At 42.4% G+C, this 20,674-nt stretch overlaps 2 protein-coding genes across 4 annotated transcripts in view; one reads left to right on the top strand and one right to left on the bottom strand.

Moving 5' to 3' along the window:
* LOC136845041 (tigger transposable element-derived protein 1-like) overlaps positions 1-20,674 on the top strand; it is a 289,897-nt gene that overhangs the window by 149,993 nt on the left and 119,230 nt on the right. The window lies entirely within an intron of this gene.
* On the bottom strand, positions 1,167-19,557 carry LOC136845044 (tigger transposable element-derived protein 1-like). 3 transcript variants are annotated; one of them, XM_067114777.1, is made up of 9 exons: positions 17,687-19,557; positions 16,239-16,365; positions 14,066-15,673; positions 12,793-13,909; positions 12,575-12,643; positions 12,353-12,451; positions 12,057-12,179; positions 7,692-7,792; positions 1,167-1,449 (listed from the first exon to the last, which is right to left on the bottom strand). In XM_067114777.1, the coding sequence occupies exons 2-4, from the start codon at positions 16,342-16,344 to the stop codon at positions 13,857-13,859; spliced, it is 1,767 nt and encodes a 588-aa protein (XP_066970878.1). In that variant the 5' UTR covers positions 16,345-16,365; positions 17,687-19,557; the 3' UTR covers positions 1,167-1,449; positions 7,692-7,792; positions 12,057-12,179; positions 12,353-12,451; positions 12,575-12,643; positions 12,793-13,856. The 3 variants fall into 3 exon arrangements, with proteins under 3 accessions (XP_066970878.1, XP_066970877.1, XP_066970879.1); XM_067114776.1 differs by lacking the exon at positions 17,687-19,557 and having other exon boundaries at positions 16,239-17,679; XM_067114778.1 differs by lacking the exons at positions 12,057-12,179; positions 17,687-19,557 and having other exon boundaries at positions 16,239-17,679.

Genomic DNA, 20,674 nt, shown 5'->3' with positions numbered 1-20,674 from the left:
GTCAGCGACCCTTACAACTATTCCAGATATCACCAAGACTTCAGAAGTTATTTTTTTTCCCCAGCAACTTAGATTCTGTTTTATTTCTGTTTAGTTTTTTTAGTTGCTTAAATGTCATCCATGTCTAACCACCAATATGAACATAATTTAGTTTTAATTTCTCTATCTTATCTTTGGTATTGTTTCTGGCGAAGCACAACTGGGTGCCATCTGCACATAACTCCAACTTTATCCCTAGGTCTCTATATTGCATTTGACAACCCTTTCTTACATACAAAATAGGATTGAGTCCAACACACTTCCTTGGGTACTCCCTTTCATTAGATGATTGAGTTTCCAGTCGGTGCAAAGCACTTTGTGTCATGCAAATGTCTTCCATACACGAAAGACCTCATCATCAATTCTAGTGGATTGTATATAATTAGAAGTAGTCTATGGACAACTGTGCCAAAAGCCGCACTAAGATCGAGTAAGACTAGGATACCACATTGCCCTCAAACACAATTTCCAGTAGATCATTCGCAATGGATGATACAGCGGTCTCTGTGGAGTGTAATTGTCTATGGAATAGAATATTGAATTTAGGCCAAAGGCCAAGTGCTGGGATGTATGAGGTCATTTAGCAATGAAATGGAAATTGACAGTAAAGAGATCTGAAAGGCTAAATAGGAGGAAAACCTCAAAGCAGTTGCACTAAGAAACAATTGTTAGGAGAGGATGGACAGTAATATGGAAGAAAGAGAATATGAACAGAGGCACTGCAAAAGAAACTGAAGGGTTACAGCTAAGGTCTGAAGGGACGTTGCAAAGAACCTTAAGTAATGCCTACAGTACCTTAACCCCCTATGGAGATAATTATCTATTAGCTTTTACCCCATCAAGGTGAACAATTTATTGTTCTAGAATCCCACATTTCTATAATTATGGAAAGGTCTGTGGGAACTTAAAATTTTTATAATCAAGTGCGCCTTTCAAAGCTGGTTTAGCCCTGGTCAGGAAAAGCTCAACAAAATAACTCAATGATGGTATGGCAGTTGCATGTATGCAACCATTATCTTATGGGTTCATAGGGCAGCTAATCTGCATAGAAGCACCCAGGTATTTTTCTGTAGATGCTTCAAAGTAGTATCCATAATGCTGTGCCAAAGGCAAATAAAAAGGAAAAATAGAAATTATTAACCTTTATTATTAAACATGAAAAAATACCCTTACAAAACCACATGTTGTGGCAGGACATACAATAATCATTCTGTATTGTATGTGTGAAATATGAAACTTCTAATATAAATTACTGTACATTTTTACACTGAATGTTGAAGTTTTTCCTGTACTGTATATTAGTAAATTTTCTCTCCCATGAATACTAATAAGTAGCTTTATCTCACTGCAGGTCTGCTGTGGTGGGAGCATTACTACTTTGAAGTGATGCTTGGCTGCACTGTGGGAGGTCTGAAATAAGACAACAGGTGTTAGTACCCAATAAGAGATTATCAGAAATGCTGATAAACATCGTGTGCAGTCTGGTGCCTACAGTGCTTTCTGGAAAATGTGCAGTGACACTGGACTACAGGCTTGCATGAAACTGAAAACTGTCATGTAAAGAAATTAATACTACATAGTTCCAAATTCTTGTGATCTAGATCCACTGTGCATCCATAACTGGAAACAATTACTGTAGTTTGTGAGTGAATATGCAAAGAACATGAAGAAAGTGGATACTATTGTTCTGTTAGTCATGATGTGCACTGTTTGTATTGTTGTGAGCCATAAATATCACAAAAAGGGGTTGTCATAAGACTTGTATGCAATAATTTATTGAGCAAAATGACAAATTTAAATTAATTTGTATTTTTCATAGCTAGCAAACCTGCGGTCTTAACATAAGGATAAATCTTCTGGTGCCAGCTGGAAACCAGTTAAAATAAAAACAAGAATTGTTTACGCAAGGAGTTGGTGGCATCTGGCATCTGTCAAGGAGATGAGGAGGGAAGCGGCCAGTGACCTGATCTCAACCCTGTGATGTATCAGTTTTCTTCCAGCCCACGATTAACTGAAAGAGGGGTAGCTAGAGGTGGGCAGTAAATGTTAAGACTGCAGGCTTGTTAATTACAAAAAATACAAATTAATTTAAATTTGTCATTTGTTCATCCGCAGAACAAACCTGGGTCTTAACATTAGGATAGACTCACTCTTGGTGGGAGGTAAGAGAATCCTGAACTGACTGGAGGTTCGGGCACACCCAGTCATACTTCCTGAATAAGAGAATTCAAAGGAAGGAGACCTAAGCCTCTGATCTGTTAGATATATGGGTATCCAACAGTCAGAGTACTGGGCTAAGTCCAATGCATAAATTCACTGCATTAGAGGAAGTTAAAGAGCCATATCTGTTCAGATAACAAACTAAGGTACCCACCTATATGTGTTTGTTATCATTCCTCTCTCTCCATGCTAGAGAGAGGAAGGGTTTGCTACTGCTAGGTATATTTGTGTAAATTAAAAACAAACCCACAGTAAGGCTAATACACTCACCTGCATCTAGCACGTTCCACCGTATGATGGAACCATCTTCTTACTATCCGCAGGTAGAGAAGAAAGGAAAAAAAGGGGGGGAGGAAAAGAAACCAGTCATCTCAATCATCCTCACTTTCATACCATCATCTTAGGCAAGATACAAAACTGTCCCGCTGGGGGCACTGGATGAGCTACACAATTTGTTGAGCAGCCGCCACCGGACCAAAGGAAAAAGTGTCCAACGACCTGTGAGCAACGTCCCTCAGGTAGAAGGAAGTGAACGGTTTGGCAGAGCCAAGAACAAGCATTCAGGATACTATGAATAGGTAAGTTCTTGAATGCCAAGGAGAAGCTTAGTCCTCTAACGTCATGTGCTCTTGCATGCACAGTATTGGCAGTAGAAAATGATGATGAGGAGTAGGCACGCCTACTCACTTCACAAAGCCAAAACGAAATGATATTCTTGGACACTTCTTTCTTGATTCGGCCTGTGCTAACAAAAAGTCTTCAGCATCCCTGTCTAAGATGTCGAGCCATTTTTAGATAGCAACGCAGTGCTCTGACCGGGCAAAGGAGCAATTCTCCTGGATCGTTGTTAACGAAATCACCAAGGGAAGGGATGGAATAGGATGTAAACCTGTCATCATGAACCGAGGGGTTTTGAGTGTCAGCCATGAATTCCGGGGACAAATTCGAATGCTACTGATTTCCATCCCCTGGTATGTTTAACATCAAAAGCTAGGCCATGGAGTTTGCCCACTCTCTTTGGAAGAAGCCAAGGTTAGAAGGAAAATTGTCTTGAAGGTCAAGTTCCTGTCCAATGAGCGACACAGAAGCTTGTATGGGGCTCGAGTGAGACTACTTAGCACCAGAGTCTGATCCCAGGTACAAGGTTTCAGTTCTCTAGGAGAAAAAGAATATTCAAAATTTTTGAGCAGCATAGAGATTTCCCCAGATGAGGTTAGGCCCACATCTTTCAAATGAAGAACCAACTGCAAGGCAGCCCTACTGTAGCCTTTAATAGCAGAAACAGAAAGGTGTTTTTCTGTTCTGAAGAATATCAGAAAATCACCAATCTGCTGAATAGAGGTTCCAAGTGGAGAGACACCCCGTCGACGACACCAATCACAGTAGACGGCCCATTTCCCCTGATACACGGTTGAAGAAGACCTTCTGAGGTACGAGACATCTGTGTCACTGCTCTGTGAGAAAAGCCTTTTGCTCTCAGGAGATGCATGATAGTCTCCAACTGTGAAGTGATAGGGATGTTACTGATCGATGGTATCACCCTACATGAGGTTGACAGAGAAGATTGTACCAAGGGGGTATTTCTCCCAGAACAGCTGAGAGCACAGTTAGAAGATCCAGAAACCATTCTGCTTGAGGTCAAAAAGGAGCTACAAGGGTCATCCTGGGATTCTGGGATATCATTACTCTGTTCAGGACATGACAGATCAGGCAGAAGTGGGGAAAGATGTAGACGTCCAGGTTGTCCCAAGGGTGTTGAAGGGCTTCCTCTGCCAAGGTGAAGAGAGCTGGAACTACTGAACAATAGATCACTAGAATTCTGTTGAATCTTGTCGCGAAGAGGTCTATCACTAGTCTCCCCACAGATGAAAAAGCCTATCTGCCACCTCCTGATGCAGAGACCATTCTGTCCCTAGAACCTGTCCATGACGACTTAGCTTGTTGGCCACTACATTCCTCTTGCCCGGAATGTAGCTAGCTATGGGTCCACTTGAGGAGCTGTAGAGAGCCCGAAGAACAGAGCTCGAAACTGAAACACTCTGTCCAGATGGATGGGGACATGGATGTATGTGTCCTACATGTCGATGGTAATCACCCAACTGCCCTGGTGAATGGATGACAGGACTGTCTGGTTCGTTTCCATCCTGAATTTTGTCTTCTGGATGAAGAAATTTAAAGCACTGGCATCGAGGACAAGTCTCCAATGCCCCAATGACTTGAAGGCTAAGAACAGACGGTTGTAAAAACCCTCTGTTTTGGCATCCTTGACCACCTCTACAGTTCTCTTCCTGATGAGGGATGTAACTTCTTCTGAAAGGGCTGAATACTTCTCTGAGCCTACTGAGTAGGCAGTCAGTACAATGGGCGTATTGACTAAAGGAGGTGTCTCTCTGAAAAGGTAAGTGGCCCTCTTTCAGAACCTTTACTACCTATTGTTCTGTTCCTCTGACTATCCATTTCCAAGAGGAAGGCTTGGTGGAGGTTTTCTTGATTGCCCTGGCCAAGAAACCCACATCTGATTGAGGTCTAGACTGAAATTTCGGTCTGCTCCCATGAAAGCGCTGTTGTTAGCGAGGAGAGACTGACTTGGTGCCAAACAAGGCTGACTCCTAAGGTTATTTGGCTGACTGGACCAAGAGATCCTGTGTGGACTTCTTCTGGAGGTCCAAAGCTATCTCTTTCACAGTGGCCTGGGGAAAGAGATAGTGATGGTCTAAGGGAGGGAAAAGGAGGGCTGACTTCTGAGTAGAAGTAACTCCCTTAGTGGTGAAAGAACACCAAAGCTCTCTCTTCTTAAGGGCCCCCAAAGAGAGAAGAGAGCAGCAAGCTCCATGGAACCGTCCCTTATGGCTTTGTTCACACATGAGGGGAAGCCAAGCCAGTCTGAAGCACAGTCTCCTGCCAAGGCACCACAGTCCTCTATCTTCTTGGCAAAAGCTCCTATAGTCCAATCTAAAATGCTGAACACTTTGAAAACTTTAAAAATATTCCTGAGCAGATGATCAAGCTCTTTCAACTAGAACATAATCTTAGCCGACGATAAGGCTGATGTTCTAGACAAATCGATGAGACTGGAGAAGTCCCCCTGGGGGGAGGCAGTGACTCCCAAAGAAGGAGCTTCTCTGGGGGCGTATGACAAGTACCTCCTACAGGACAGCTGGGAGGAAGGAAAACAGAAAAACAGCCTTGCCTTGCTCTCTCTTCTCCGAGAGCCAAACTTCGACATCACTCAAGGCCTTCCTTGAAGAAGAGGAGAGAACCATCTTAGGGAGCCTGGAACTATCGTCAGGCTGGTTCCTCCTCATCATGAAGGTCGAGGCAGTGGAGGCCGGGGCAGCTGGAGAAAAGAAGGTAGGAAAGCTCAGTAGAAAGTACTTCAGAAGTGCTGCGTACGCTGAAGTAGCAGGTTCCTGGTGAAAGCTTTCATCGTCCAATGAGACCGGGGACACACACATGTCCAAAGGAGCCTTCGCTGCAGTAGGCGCTTTCTGCAGTAAGCCCAAAATGTCACTAAGCTGGTACTGAATGGGCACCAGAGATGGATCAAGTACTGAGGGTGCAGGCATACCCGAAGCAGGCAGCTGACGAGGTGGCACTGGGCGGCTGGAAGCTGGCGACAGGCACTTAGAAAATGGTGCCAAATGCTCGGGAGCTGGCACTGGACCCTCATGAGAAGCAGATGGGCGGTTGTGAGCCGACGGGCACTTAGAAGAGGACGATGGGCACTTGCGAGAAATAGACAGGCATTTAGATGCCAAATACTGGTGCTCAACAACAGAGCGCTCGGGTAAAAAATGCTCTGGACTGTCCCAAGCGCTGCAGGAAGGTTGTGGGCTGCAAAAAGGCTCTTTGAACCGCTTACAGGGCAGTGGAGAAGAATGGTCAGCATCGGCTGCGCGCCTCTTCAAAGGCTGAGACTCATCCAGAAAGCGCCACCAGTGCCTCTTGTCAGAAACAGCAGGAGCAGATGGACCACAGATATGCCAGAGGCAGTGCCACAGCATACATGAAGGCCAGCAATGACAGCGATCTATCCACATCAGTGGGAACAGTGTCGGAACGATCCCGACGTGGAACCGTCATTCCAACCAGGTACTGTAGTCAGTCCCGAAGCAACAATGAATGAACGTCGGGACTCCATCATGCAAGATATCCTACTCAATATTCCATAGCCTGAGATATCTAGCCAACTACTGCTGCGTCTGCAATGCTCACTGTCTACCTGAAAGAAAAAGCAAAGATGATTAGTAGAGGGAGACTCCTCTCGCTATGAAGGTAACTGCCCTACTCAGCGAGAGGAGGCACCCCAGAAGAGGTACCCTAGAAGAGGTACCCCCTGCCCCCGCAGTCCTCGTCTGACAAGCGAGTGAAGAGGGTGAAGGAGAGAGATCTCTACCGAAGGAGAGATAAGGAAGAACCTACGGGGAGAGAGAAGGACGGAGGGGAGGCCACCAAGGGCGATGTATGTAGAAGTGGAACTTACAGACGACGCCTGCAACCTCCCACCCGCCCCTCAACTCTCTAAGCGCAGGCGGCGAAAACAACACTCAGCACAAGTAGGAAGGAAGAAGTCATGCCCTTGTACACGGAGGGCGGGAGCCCAGGATGGGAAGCAAATTCTTACGTCCCGAACAACGTAGGGGAGCGAAGATATTACGTCCCAATCTAATATTTCTGATTGTACTGGGGAATGCCTTCAGTATCTAAATAAAGGGCTACTGGAAGAGAAGCATTACCACTCGGTTACACTTCTCTAAATACGCCCTTGGCTGTCAAACCCAAGACACAGCGCAGGGGAACCATGGCTTATGCTAGGTTATCACAAATCATGAGTTGTTAATAATAAATATCAAACAAGTCATATATACACAAAAATACAGAAAGATCCCACCGGGATAATAAAGAGCTTAATGCCAGTCAGGCAGAGAGATCCGAAACCATGTCTGCAACGCATGAAGGCCGAAAGCAAACTAAAACGTTTACATCCGGGCAGGCGGTAGTTACTACCTAACCACCTTGCTCAAGAGTTTAACGGTCGTTTCCAGCCTACGCTGAAAGTAATTCCTAATGTAAAGGACCGACGGGTTGTATATTGTGTCGGAACAAATTAGAATTAGTACTGTACAGTACAGTATTAAAGTACAATACATACTGTACTACAGTAAAAATAAGTTTTGTTATATACCATGTATATGTACAGTAGTGCATACCAAATGAAAAAAATTTAATATTTCTTTCTTTGTTTTTTTTTTACTTTCATGCTACATAACTCCTGGAAACTGTTGGATAAGTCATGGGAGACGATGTGCATTACGTGTGTACAGTACACTTACTGTAGTTACTGGTGAATTCTGTGCATATGTATTAGTCTGTAATGAGAATACAGTATTAAAATTAGTACTGTACCGTAAAGTATTTGAAGAATTCCTTACCTAATTCTAGTGGTTGGCTTGCTTACTGGGATGGGCATTATTGTACTGTACTTTATGCGGATGGACAGGCTAAGAAGTGGAATCTGCCTGTGGTTGGGAGTCTGGAATGATAAAGATAAAATGATACAATATTGTAAGTCCAGTACTGTACTGTACCTGCACTGTAATAAATACAACAGTCAGTCTTTTATAACACAATTTAAAAATTGTATATACCTAACAATACAGTAAATAAAAATGCTATTTTCATGATAAAATTAAGTTTCTTATATACTTACTAAGTAATTATATAGCTATAGTTCTAACTCATGTGGAAGCCTTTATTTAAAAAAATCACAGTAGCGCTTTGATAGTTTAGTGTAGGCAACAAGCCCTACCCACCAACGGGAGTACTGGAAATGACTTAGCAGAAAACCTCATTCTGTTTGTGGCCTTATGTCTATGATGGGGAGGAGGAAGGGCTCCAATCCGTAATTACTTGATAAGTATATATGAAACTTAATTTTATCATGAAAATAACATTTTCATATAAGTAACTTACTGATGGGTTTGTCTCCATCTGAACTTCGTCTGCTGGACGAAGAGATCGAAGGCGCTGTTGAGGAATGGTCTCCAAACTCTGGTGATTTGGGGACCATAAACAGATGGTAGTAGAAGCCCCCCAGAGTTGATGTCCTCAACTTCGTCTACGACTCTCTTTCAGAGTAGAGAGACCTCCAAAAGGGGCAAATGTTCTCCTGAGCCTCTTGAGTAGGCTGTCAAAAACAATGGGAGAAGGGACCAAAGGGGAGGCTCTCTCCATGAATGGAATGGAGAAACCCTCCCTCGGAACATGACAATCCACTGTTCCTCTGATACTCCCCCTTTCCCAAAACTTGAGAAAACTGGCTCCCACTTGTGCACAGAGGACTTCTTCCTCATTTCTTGGGCAAGGACTTGAGCTCCTCTTGATAGTTCTTGTTCCAAGTGGGGCCAATCTTACTGCATGGCATCTGTTGCCAATGCTAGAAGGTCAGGGGCCTGAGAACAAAAAAGGAAGGCGATGGTTTCTAGAGGTGGCAAACAGGTCCAATGTCAGCCTGTCCCATAGTATGTATTGCAGATTCCAATAGACCAGGAGATCCAAGGTCCACTCAGTGGGAAGGACCTACTATTTGACGGCTAAGTTCGTCTGTCAGAATATTTAGTTTGCCTTGAAAAAAATCAAGTGACTAGACTCACTCGGTTTGATCTGTCCACATTAGAAGGTCTCTTGGTGTCTGGCAGAGAGAAAAGAGTGAGAGCCACCTTGCATTTTTATGTAGGTTAGGGCTGTGGTATTGTCTGAATGGACTGCCACAGTCTTGTTGTGAACTAGGGTTGAGAAGCACTGAAGCCCTAAGTGAATAGCTTTCAGCTCTCTGATGTTGACGTGAAGGTTCTGTTCTTCTGGAGATCATGTCCAGGAAACTCCCCAGTCGAGAAAGGGGCACTGAGCGGGTCCTAGACTGGACTAGGGCTTACTCCCATGAAAGGGATGTTGCTGGAGAGGAGAGACCATCTTAGGAACAAACATGGATGAATCCTTGGGGCGTTTGGAAGAATGCACCAGAAGATCCTAAGTCGACTTCTGTTGACGGTCTGACTTCTGGGTCTAAGTGACTCCTTTAGTAGAACAGGAGCACCAAAAATGTCTTCCCTTCAAAACCCTCAGAAGAGAACAGAGCCGCAAGTTCAAGAGAGCCATCCCCGAAGGTTTTATCTGCATGAGAAAGCCAGTCCAAGGCAGTCTCCACAAATCACTGCAATCTTCAATCTTCTTGGCTAGTGCTCTAACATCCAGTCCAAGAAACTGAAAGCTTCAAACAACTCAAAGAGGTCTTGACAAGGAGGTCAAGTTCTGCCGACGAAAACGCAGAGTGTCAGGAAGAAGGAGCTTCCCCGATGGAGTAGGAAAGAAACCTCCTATGGATTAAGCGTGAGGGAGAACAAACGAAGGAAGCCTTACCTTGCTCCCTCTTAGCAGAAAATCAAACTTCAATCTCCTTGAGTGTCTTCCTAAAAGATGAGGAAAGCCTAGGTCTGTCATCTAAATGGCTCCTCAACAGGAAGGTCGAGATAGGCAAGACCAGGGCTAGCAGGAGCCAAAAAAAAAGGTAGTAAAGCTCGCCCACAAATATTAAAGGATAACTGTTTAGGCTAGGAGACCAGCAGTTGGAAACAAGCTCTTGGCGCTACAAGCAGGAGATTGATACTGAAGAGTTGGCGCCGGGCGCTCGGGAGCTAACACCAGACGCTTGGGAGTTGGTGCCAGGTGCTCAGAAGCAGCCGCTGGGTGCTTGGCAACTGGCACCAGGTGCTTGGAAACTGGCGGCGGACACTCACAAGCTGGCATCAGGCACTCTTGAAGAGATGGGCGCCTGAACTCCAAGACCACAGGTGCCTGAGAGGGATTGTTGGGCACTTGGAGCCAAATACTCAGGAGAGAAATAATCCGTTCTGTCCGATGCGCTGCAGGAAGGTTGAGGAATGCACCACGCTCAAACAGCTACTGGGCAACGGAAAAGAGCGGCTAGCATCGCCTGCTTGCCTCTTCAATGGACGAGACAAATCTAGAAATCGCATGCGACGCTTCAAAGTCTGGGCTGGAGTCTTGAGAGTCTGACAACAACTGATGCACATCCACAGAGATGCCTTTCAAGCGGCTGTCTGTCGAAGCCTGAGATCAATCAACAGGTTCGACTGAGAGGGCAACTACTTGTGGGCAAACCCAACCGACCTCCCTTGGACCTCTGGTATGACTCCTCCCAGGTTTAGGGGAGTTTAACAGGGACCTTCATCTACGAAAATCGGCGGGACAAGCAGCCACCTCCTGTCAAGACACCTTTCTAGTGGCTGTCTACCGATACCTAGGAATGTGTAACAGGTTCGACGGAGGGGGCAACTACTCGTGGGCCAACCCCTTCGACCTCCATTGGACTTTGGTATGTCTCCTCCCAGGTTTAGGGGAGTATGACAGTGACCTTGGTCTAGGACAGATGTTCCCAAACTTTTTGTTCCTCGGTACCCCTTGGGCTTTTTTATAGGTTCCCATGTACCCCTAACACTAAAAATTAAGCTTAATATTAAAAAAGAACATTTTAATACTTTGATATTTTAAATTTATGGAGACTGCATGTGTAGATTACATAGGTATCTTAAATGGTGATAACAGAAATAAAGCAATTACTAAGGTAATTTATATTTTGATCCGGCACATACAATACATACCTTTTTATTATCCGAAACATTAATAAACAAAACTCAGGTATTCTTATTTTGATGCATCGCAGTAACTCAACATAAATGGATCACTACCAATTCAACACACATTCAGTCCTGCAGATAAGGCAGAAACAGGGGGAAAAAAAAACTTGATGCACTCTAGTATTCAGGAGGAAATTGAGAAAAGTGCAATCTGAGCGCAGATTACAACACCATGTATTGTACAGTAGTAATTATTTTCTTCAGACCAAATGTACCCCCTGAAACGTGCAAATGTGCCCCTGGGGGTACATGTACCCCAGTTTGGGAACCCCTGGTCTAGGAGAACCGACAGGACTCGTAGCCACCTCCTCCACTTCACTGTATCACTACTAGGTTAAATTCCTGTTAACCCTAGACTTGAGACTGGCAATGGCAAGGGTCGGAAGCAAGGAGCCAGGCGCAGGAGTAGGTGGATTAAAAGTAGGAGGGCTATTAACAGGAGAAAAAGGTGGGAAGAAGGAATAACAGAACTATCTTCTAACCTAGGCTAGAGTAGAATTCTAGGCTAAGAGAAGCTCATTTCTCAGCTCTAGAAGCTGCTTTCCTTTCTATCCCTCTCTAACTTGTCTAGTTGATATTTAAGTACCTTTTACTCTTGCTAACCATTACATTTAGCACAAGTTTTCTCCCTACTATATTTCTGCCCCCCTACATTTACTGCAAATTGTATGAGAATCGTATGAACACTAATTAATCTGGTTTGCACCTTTTGCTACAATAGCAAAAGTAGATGAACTTGAATCAGACATAATAATAACCGAAAAATTATCCTGAAAGCTATTAAAGCTTGAAGGCCACTCAAATAAGCAACAATACTCAACGAATGCAGCCATACAACAGAAAATCAGTAAACAAAAGCTGCAGCACACCCCTGATGTTACTCGAGAGCACGGCAGAGACAGAATGAGGTTTTCTGCCAAGCCGTTTCCAGTACTCCCGTTGGTGGGTGGGGCTTGTCACCTACACTGAACTATCGAAGCACTACAGCGATTTTTTTAAATAAAGGCTGCCGTGCGAGTTAGAACTATAGCTTTGTAATCATTTGGTAAGATACTTATATGAAAATAAAGAATTCTTTACCGGATTGACAGTGAGAGGGTACAAAGCCTGGCGAGTGGGTGTTTGACAATGGCACCACTGAATCTGATGGAACTGGAGACGGTACAAGTGAGTTGGGCTGGGAGGAGGGGATAACTTCTGGATCTAGAATAATGATACAATCTGTACAGTACTGTGTGTTTTATGTAAAGTATGTACTGCACTGTATATACAGTAAGTTACAGTACAGTACTGTAGTACACATTTTCTGAAATTTCTAACAATTTATAAAACAATTTAAATAAAACAAGTGAAGAATTCCATATACTGTACTGTACCTGTTGAAGCTGGAGAGGGGTCAAGTGATGGACCTGGGAAACCTTCAAAGGATTCATCAACGGAATCTGGGTCATCACTTCAAAACATGCTGCTCCATCCTGGAAGGATAATGAAAAAAATTTGGTCATGCAACAGCACAGTACATACAGTGTACTGTACAATACAACACTTTACATATGTACAGTAAATAAAACAAATAAAAAAAGGAACAATTCCTTTACCAGATAGAGCTGGAGAGGCTAGGGGGTCATTTAGAGGAAGGTCATCACTTGGAAGGTGGCAGCTCAATCCTGGAATGATAATGAAAAAAATTAGGTTATGCAACAATACTGTACTGTACTGTAAATATATTACAGTTTACACTATTGTATAAAACAGTATAAAACAATTTACATACGTACAGTAAAACAAAAAAAAAAAAAAATGAAGAATTTCTTACCAGGAAACGCTGGAGAAGATACTACAGTCATACCCCGAACTTATGCGAGGTTGGGTTCCATAACACCTTGCGCAAAATGAATTTTCATGTAAGTTTGGCACGGTCTCTAAAAATGCTAATAAATGATTATTTCTAGAGTTTAAACACTAAATATGACCCTAACCATGCTCCCAAAGTATTAAGATAACTTTTATAATGAAATTAAAGTTACTGTAATTTCATTTAAAAGTTAGCTTAATACATTACCCTTAAAAAAATAAGTGGCTGACGTAAAAATATAGGAGTGAAGATTACGTATATGTAATATTTCTCAATTTCTCTTTCTCCCCATTACATCCGATCTATTTTTAGAAATCTTCTCAACCTTGTTTTTAAGAACTAATTTATGTCTCTTTCTCTTTGTTATGAAATGATTTTTCATGAACAAACAGTGTATTTTATTTGTACCAATACAACTCTTAGTTATGTCTTAGTTAAATTATTAATGAATTATTACGGAGGCCAAGAGAGAGAGGGGGAGAGAGAGTACATAGGAATCCTTTAACCCGCTATAAGCAACATTACCCCTTCCTGTCATATTAAAATGACATTTTACAGCTTTGCCCTTGAGCTTTTCTTGAACGAGTTCACAAAAGACTGGGGAAATGATATTTCTTTGTTTAAAGTACATATAAATTTTGTAATTACAGTTATATTATTATTATTTAATCTCATTAATATTTGAAAATTAGTACTTATTAGATAAATCATTTATTTATCATACAAAACAAATAAACATGTATACATGTACTATACATGTACCATACAAATTCTCTCATCTCAGTAAGTGAGAGAGAGAGAGAATTATCATTTAATGTTATTTAATTTACACATAAAAGCTTGAAAACTTATAAATTACATGAAAAATTAAACAAACACTTTTGCAAGGTTTCCCAGGTTTCGCAAATGTTTGCGTGTCTGTGAAAAACTTGTGCATGACAATTAGTTAGGTTTCAATGAAAAGTTCGTGTGTCTGAATTCGCACGACTCGAGTCACACAAGTTCGGGGTATAACTGTACAGGTACTATGACAGGTGTACTTCGACAGGTGCAGTGGAATCAAGATTGGACAGCTCTTCTGCAATGATGAAAATGATTGGGTTATGCAATGTATTGTACTGTACAGTACCTACTGTTCATGTTATTGTAAAACTGTTTGTGAGAGTTTTACTGTGTAAAATTTATTACAATTCATAAGTACAGTAGGAAACAAAACAAGTGAAGAACTCCTTACCTGGGTTAAGAGTGGCAGGTGGTGCTGGAGACTTCTTGAACCTGTGAAGCTCTAGCTTAGACTGGATGCTTCTTTTCATCTGCGTCTCCCTTAAAGTCTCCTTGTAAAAGGTTAGAGCACCCTGAATTACTCTCTGAAACTTCATGAACCTTTCCACATTAGGGTCCTCTTCCTCGATCATCGCCAGGCCTTGCTCAAAGCGGGCCAAAGCTTGTGACAAGCTCGTAGCACTTATTGCTCTGGGCTTTGGGGATGGTGCCTCTTCATCCTCCTCGATCATCTGCTGCTCCAGCTCAATGAGGTCGTCTGCTGACAACTCCTCTCCATGGGATTGCAGCAGCTCGGTCACATCCTCAGCTTCCACCTCCAAATTGAGCTTCCTGCTATACTGAACAATTTTCTTGGTCACAGCATCAAGACTCTCTCCCTTCTTAAAGCCCGTAAAGTCCATCACAAAATTTGGACACAGTTTCTTCCAGGCCCCATTCAAACTGGACTGCTTGACCTCGTTCCAAGCATTTTTAATGTTTTTGACAGCATCTAAATAACTGTAGTCCTTCCAAACTTGCTTGACATCCATCTTGTTACTTCTATCTTCGATGACCCTGAGGACATTGCGAACTGTCGTCCTGGTGTAGTAAGCCCTAAAGCTAGCAATGACTCCCTGGTCCATCGGTTGTAAAAGCGATGTAGTGTTTGGTGGAAAGTAGACTACCTTCACATTGGGATAAATCTCACCCAAATTACTAGGGTGACCAAGGGCACTGTCTAACACCAGCAGAACCTTAAATGGCAGACCCTTCCTCTTCAAATAACTCTTAATGGCTGGCAAAAAGTGATCATTAAACCATTCCTCAAAGATAGCAACAGTGACCCTGGCTTTCTTGCTAGCCTTCCAAATGCCAGGGAGTTGAGGCTTGAAAATTCCCTTGAGTGGCCTTGGATTTTCAGCCAAATAGACTGACAAGGGCCTAATCTTGAAGTCACCACTAGCGTTACTACCAAGGAGTAAAGTCAGTCTTTCCTTGATGACTTTATGGCCTGGTGCTCTCTTCTCCTCCTTGGAAACGTATGTATGACCAGGCATACGCTTCCAGAATAAGCCTGTCTCATCCACATTAAAAACTTGATCAGCAGTATAACCTCCATCCCTAATAATCTCAGCCAAATAACTAGAAAATATGTCTGCTGCTTCTTGATCTGCACTAGCAGCCTCACCGTGCAACTTAAGGTTGTGCAAATTTGCACGAGACTTGAAACGTTTAAACCAGCCTCTGCTGGCTACAAATGGTTCACTTCCACTGCCTTCCCCTCTCTTCAGCACTATTGCCTTATGCAACTCCCTAGCCTTCTCCTGAATCAAACTAAGGCTCACTGGAACATTTCGTTGGTTTTGGTCTTCCAGCCAGACCATCAATAACCTCTCCATCTCCACAAGACTGGGATTATGTTGCTTGCCTAGTCTAGTAGTGCAGATACTATGTGTAACACCCGTCACTGAAGCACAACCTTTCATGTATTCTAAAACACGTTCCTTATCCTCAACTATTGTCAGAACAGTAGTTCTACCAATACCAAGGGCATGGGCGATTTCGGCGTTCGTCTCACCTGAAAGGAAAGCATTTGCTTAACCAAGGCCAGGCATTTGTTATAAAAAAATTAGGCTACATGGTGTACCCCTACTCTGCATACAGTACAGTATTGTATTGTACATTTAAAAGACCGTGATGTAAATATTCTTTAATAGGGTAAAATATCACCCATGACACATCAATTGATAAATTTGAACACCTTTTCACTCGATATTTAATTGGTCAAACAACAAAAAAATTAAACTTTAAGAAACTTTTCAAAAAGTGAAGTTTCATTAACAAAATGTGTTATAATTAACTGCAAATTAATAAAATATAAGCATGCAAAGTCTTTGTAAATGCACTTTTTGGAAGTGCATCAGGCGGCGGCGGACATAGCTACCATGTTACAGCCAGATATTTTACCCTAATATGCAATCTCTTTTATAAAAATGTGGAATTTCATCTGCCTAATCCTTTACTATGATCTGCATGGTAGTTCTACAAATTTTTAATGCCAGATTCGATGATCTTATAAGTAAACCTTGGCCTAATGGCAATGAATGCTCTGTTCCAAACAACCTATGGGAAAAAAGTCTCACCTTTTTCAGAACGCTTAATGATGTGATATTTCATCTCCATTGATATCGCCTCCTTCTTCTTAGTGGCACTTCCACTGGACGCAACATTCTGATGTTTGGGAGCCATGGCGAATTCACGAAACACACGCTAAGGTGACAAACAAAGTATCAAGCAGTGAGTCAACCTATCTCAAAGAAAGGAAACACATGAGTGATGTGATGATGCTGTCTGATGCTGTGGGTTCTTTGGCATTCCTACGTCGGGCACATGCATGAATGACCCAGGCAGCAGGGAGGTTGTTCTCTGGTCAAGTGCAGTACATACCGCTCAGAAACTAGTTCCTGTGTACCATCAGGGGGGGTCTTACGGGGCTTAAGGCACCATTAACCACACAACAACGCCGTTAACCGGACAATATAGAGGGATGAATGAATTTTTACTTAGCATTTCCCAACGTTCTGTGAGAGAGAGAGAGAGAGAGAGAGAGAGAGAGAGAGAGAGAGAGAGAGAGAGAGAGAGAGAGAGAGAGAGAGAGTGTAATTGTCGTTAGTGAGTGTTTCGGTTGTTGGAAGAGGGATAAGGGTCGTTAGTTGGAGTTTGTTTACGGTGCTGTCTGTCTGTGAAAATGTGAAGATTTCGGTTTTGGGAGAATCTTTAGTCAGAGCTAGTGCCGGTCAGTGATTTCGTGTTGGACAGTTTTTTGTATGTTTTCCGAGAGTTGTTAGTTTTTCTTGTTGGCGTGCTATTTTATTGTGTGTATATGGTTCTATTTCCTTTTTTTTTTATTTATTTATATTTCCTTGTTGTGTAGAGTCTGTTTTCAGTTTTGTTTGTGTGGTTTTGTGTGCTGTGTTGGCGACCGTGGACACCTTAATCCATCTCCCAGCAACCGAGGATCAGGGTGAGTGTTGTGTGTGGTTATATGTTCTATGTATCTGTGTTGTGTGTTGTTTTTGTGTTTTTGAATTCCGCCACAACAACAACGCTGTTAACCGGAACATCGCGCCAGTATGGAGCAGTAACATATATATTATGACACTTACGACACCAGTAACCGGACATCGCGCTGTAAAAAGACTTTTTTTTTAATATATGACAGAATGCCAAAAAACCAAAATGTCCACCAGCGGTGGTGGTTCCTGATCACTGTGAATACCAGGGGTCAACTGTGTATGTCTCACAGGTACACATGAACAATCCTACAACTGCTAATGTACTCTTACCAAGGCAAGAACTAATCAAGTTATCCCCATACGTATTCAGGCACAGACATTTTCTTTCATACAATAGTATTCAAGCCTTACTGTTTTCTTTTAATGTGGATAAGTGTGACATTGGTAAATTAAGTACTGTACCTAAATATTGGTAAATTAAGTACTGTACCTAAATATTTAAATATATACACACATGCATTAAAAAAATATAAGAAATAATACGTTGAGATTACGTAAATCATATGGATACTCACCAGTGATGAATGTTGATTGAAGGTGATGATGAATTAGCTGTAAAGTCCAATGAATGATGACAAAGATATGACTGCACAACAAAGCAGAGGGGTTACATCTCTGGGGGTGCCTCTTCCACTTCTTCAGGTGCTTTATCTACCAATTGCACTTCCTTAGGGGTTTCGGAAGGCTTTGGAGGGTCCTTCTTCATACGCTCGAGAAACATGGTGATTGGCAGCTGCTGAATCTGCTTCTCCATGATGACGAAGGCATTATTATAGGGCGCCATTGACTCATCAAGGGCATTTGTGAACTTTAAGGAGCGTTCCATATAAGGATCCCATGCAAAAGCCAACTCCTGCACCTCCTTGATCATCCTCATAAGTCGGGACAAACTTTCCAAAGACAGGCCCTCATCCTCCTCCTCGTCCCCTGAACCTGCCGCATCTCCTTCCTTGCTAGCAGACTTTGTCAGCTCTTCCAAATCCTGGTCTGTCAAGGGGTCAGAGTGGACATCAATGAGGGTGCCGATTTCATCCTCGGTGATGTCATTGAAGCCTTCTCCACCAAGCATCCTTGCCAATTGGACTGCCTTATCAATGGCTGAATGTTGAATTTCTTCAGGAGAGAAGCCCTTATAACCGTGAACAAACTCCAGCCACAACTTCTTCTAGCACTTATTAAAGGTCTCCTTCTTCATATCCTTCAATGATTGGCCGATGACAGTCAGACATGTGGCAATCGTAAATTTACCCCAATATTCCTTAAGCGTAAATTCATTGTCAGTGTCCATTTCCTTCACAAGGTGCTCAAGGGAGTTACAGGTGTAGAGTGCCTAGAAGGCATGGATCATGCCCTGGTCCATAGGTTGGAGGAGTGAGGAGGTGTTGGCAGGGAGGAACTCTAGCCACACTCCCTCATAATAAAAATTCACAGGGTGGCCACCAGCATTATCCATAATCAATATCACCTTGAACTATGCACAAGACGTTTAGGTATTCCTTAACTTGAGGGATGAAGCTCTGAGTGAGCCATTTACACATAAGGACTTTGATGAGCCAGGCCTTGGGGTTGTTCATCCAGAACACAGACAGCAAGTTCTTGTTTTTATTCTTGAGGGCTCTGGGGTTTGCAGCCTTGTAAATGAGGCCTGGTTTCAGCATGAAGCCAGCAGCATTGCCACACATGATGAAGGTAATCCTGTCCTTCTGGGCCTTAAACCCTGGGGCACTAGCTTCGTCCTTCATGAGGTATGTCCATGAAGGCATTTTCTTCCAGAACAAGCCAGTCTCGTCCATATTGAACACCTGTTCTGGACGGTAGCCCTTGTCCCTGATGATATTCTTGAAGGTCTTAGGATATTTTGGGGCTGCTTCAGTGTCTAACAAAGCCACTTCCCCAAGCTGAAAAGCACACTTTAGGTGGAACCGCTTCTGGAAACGGTAGAACCACCCCTTGCTGGCCCTAAAACCTTCAGTGGCTGATGATGGTCCTGCTTCTTCCTCTTCTTCTCCAGCAGGGTTGCCGAAGCCTAAGACGTCTGCTTCCTGTGCTTTGCAGTCTTCTGTAACAGTTGAAAACTGCTGGTAGAGTTTTCGTGCCTTCTTGCGGATGATGCTGCTGCTGAGGGGGATTTTCTTCTTATGGCAGTCTGTTATCCACCACCCCAAGGCTGACTCCATCCTCACAATGCTCTTATTACGCATAATGGAAACCTTCCTGGCACAACCACAGAAGCCAACATCCACAGCCTTCCTTATCATCACCTCTTTCTCCTTGATGTACCGGACAGTACTCTCATTCAAGCCATAATGGCAGGCTGCTGCGGCGCAACTTTTAACTTCCTTCAACATTTCCAGAAGTACTACCTTCTCCTGGAGCTTCATGTACTTCTTCTGGCACTTAGGCTTAAAAATATACAAAATGGTTAAAAATGAGACATATACGCAACGTACATTACATAATAGCAACACAAATTTAAGAGAACAATATCAAGGAAATCAAATGTAAACAAAGCATTTTACTTAAGTGTTTGCCATAGCGATATTTCCTATCACATTCCTCTACTGCCAACAGATTGAGTCCATTTTACATTGATGTAATTAAAAACCCTGATAATGCTTCTGATACCCAAAAAAACATTGATAAGGCTGTCCACTAATCTTGCAATTGCCATGAGGTCAAAGTCAAACCTAACTCATAGAACTGGTATTAAGAATGTGATTTTTAAAATATTTTTTATAAAATATTCTGTATTAGTCTAGTTAGGATCATAGGTGAGCCCATGTCCAATGTGAGGGAACTTTATGGATTTCATTTATGACATCATTCTGATGAATTTTAGCTTGGGAGTCTCTCTCATAATCCCGTTGTTTGGACGCCTGAATAAAATATAAGTATCAAAACAACTGAAACTGAATTAAAGCCTTTTCTTCATTTTTTCTTTCTCAACCGCATTAATATTTTCATACAAAATGTAAATCACTGCAAAAAACATTTTTTGTTCTATGAAATTTTTTGTCAGAAAAGAAATATATAAGGAAAAAATTCTTAATGTTTTTCTATTTCAGAATACTGATGTGTGATGCAGTTCCTGGACCCTCTTCACACAAGAGGAGAATTACCATTTTTATAGCAGAACCACCTGAATCAGCAAGTAAATATACAAAGACAGACCATGCGAAGCTTGCGTCATTTGTGGAAAAGAAACAACCTCTGAGAAAAACCCACTTCAACAACCTTCTCAAGAGAGCTGGAATTTCTTGGGCCACAAAAGTGAAGAATGGAGGGAACTGAACACTGATTTCAGGAGACTTTATGAATGCATACAGGTAGGCAAAACACCAAGAAAAATTTTAAAAAATTGCAGGCTAAATGTTACTGGAATTATGTTAAAATGAGCTCATTAACTCCAGAGCAAATATCGAGCTGATGAGCCAAAGGATACTGAAAGCACTGAAGAAACTTTATCTTCAAATGTAAGGAGCAGTCGTACAAATGAAAAGAAA

This window comes from Macrobrachium rosenbergii, chromosome 13, assembly GCF_040412425.1.
Source record: "Macrobrachium rosenbergii isolate ZJJX-2024 chromosome 13, ASM4041242v1, whole genome shotgun sequence".
NCBI classification, from domain to species: Eukaryota; Metazoa; Arthropoda; class Malacostraca; order Decapoda; family Palaemonidae; genus Macrobrachium; species Macrobrachium rosenbergii.
Note: the sequence above shows the minus strand (reverse complement) of the source record. Positions and strands in the feature narration are given on the sequence as shown.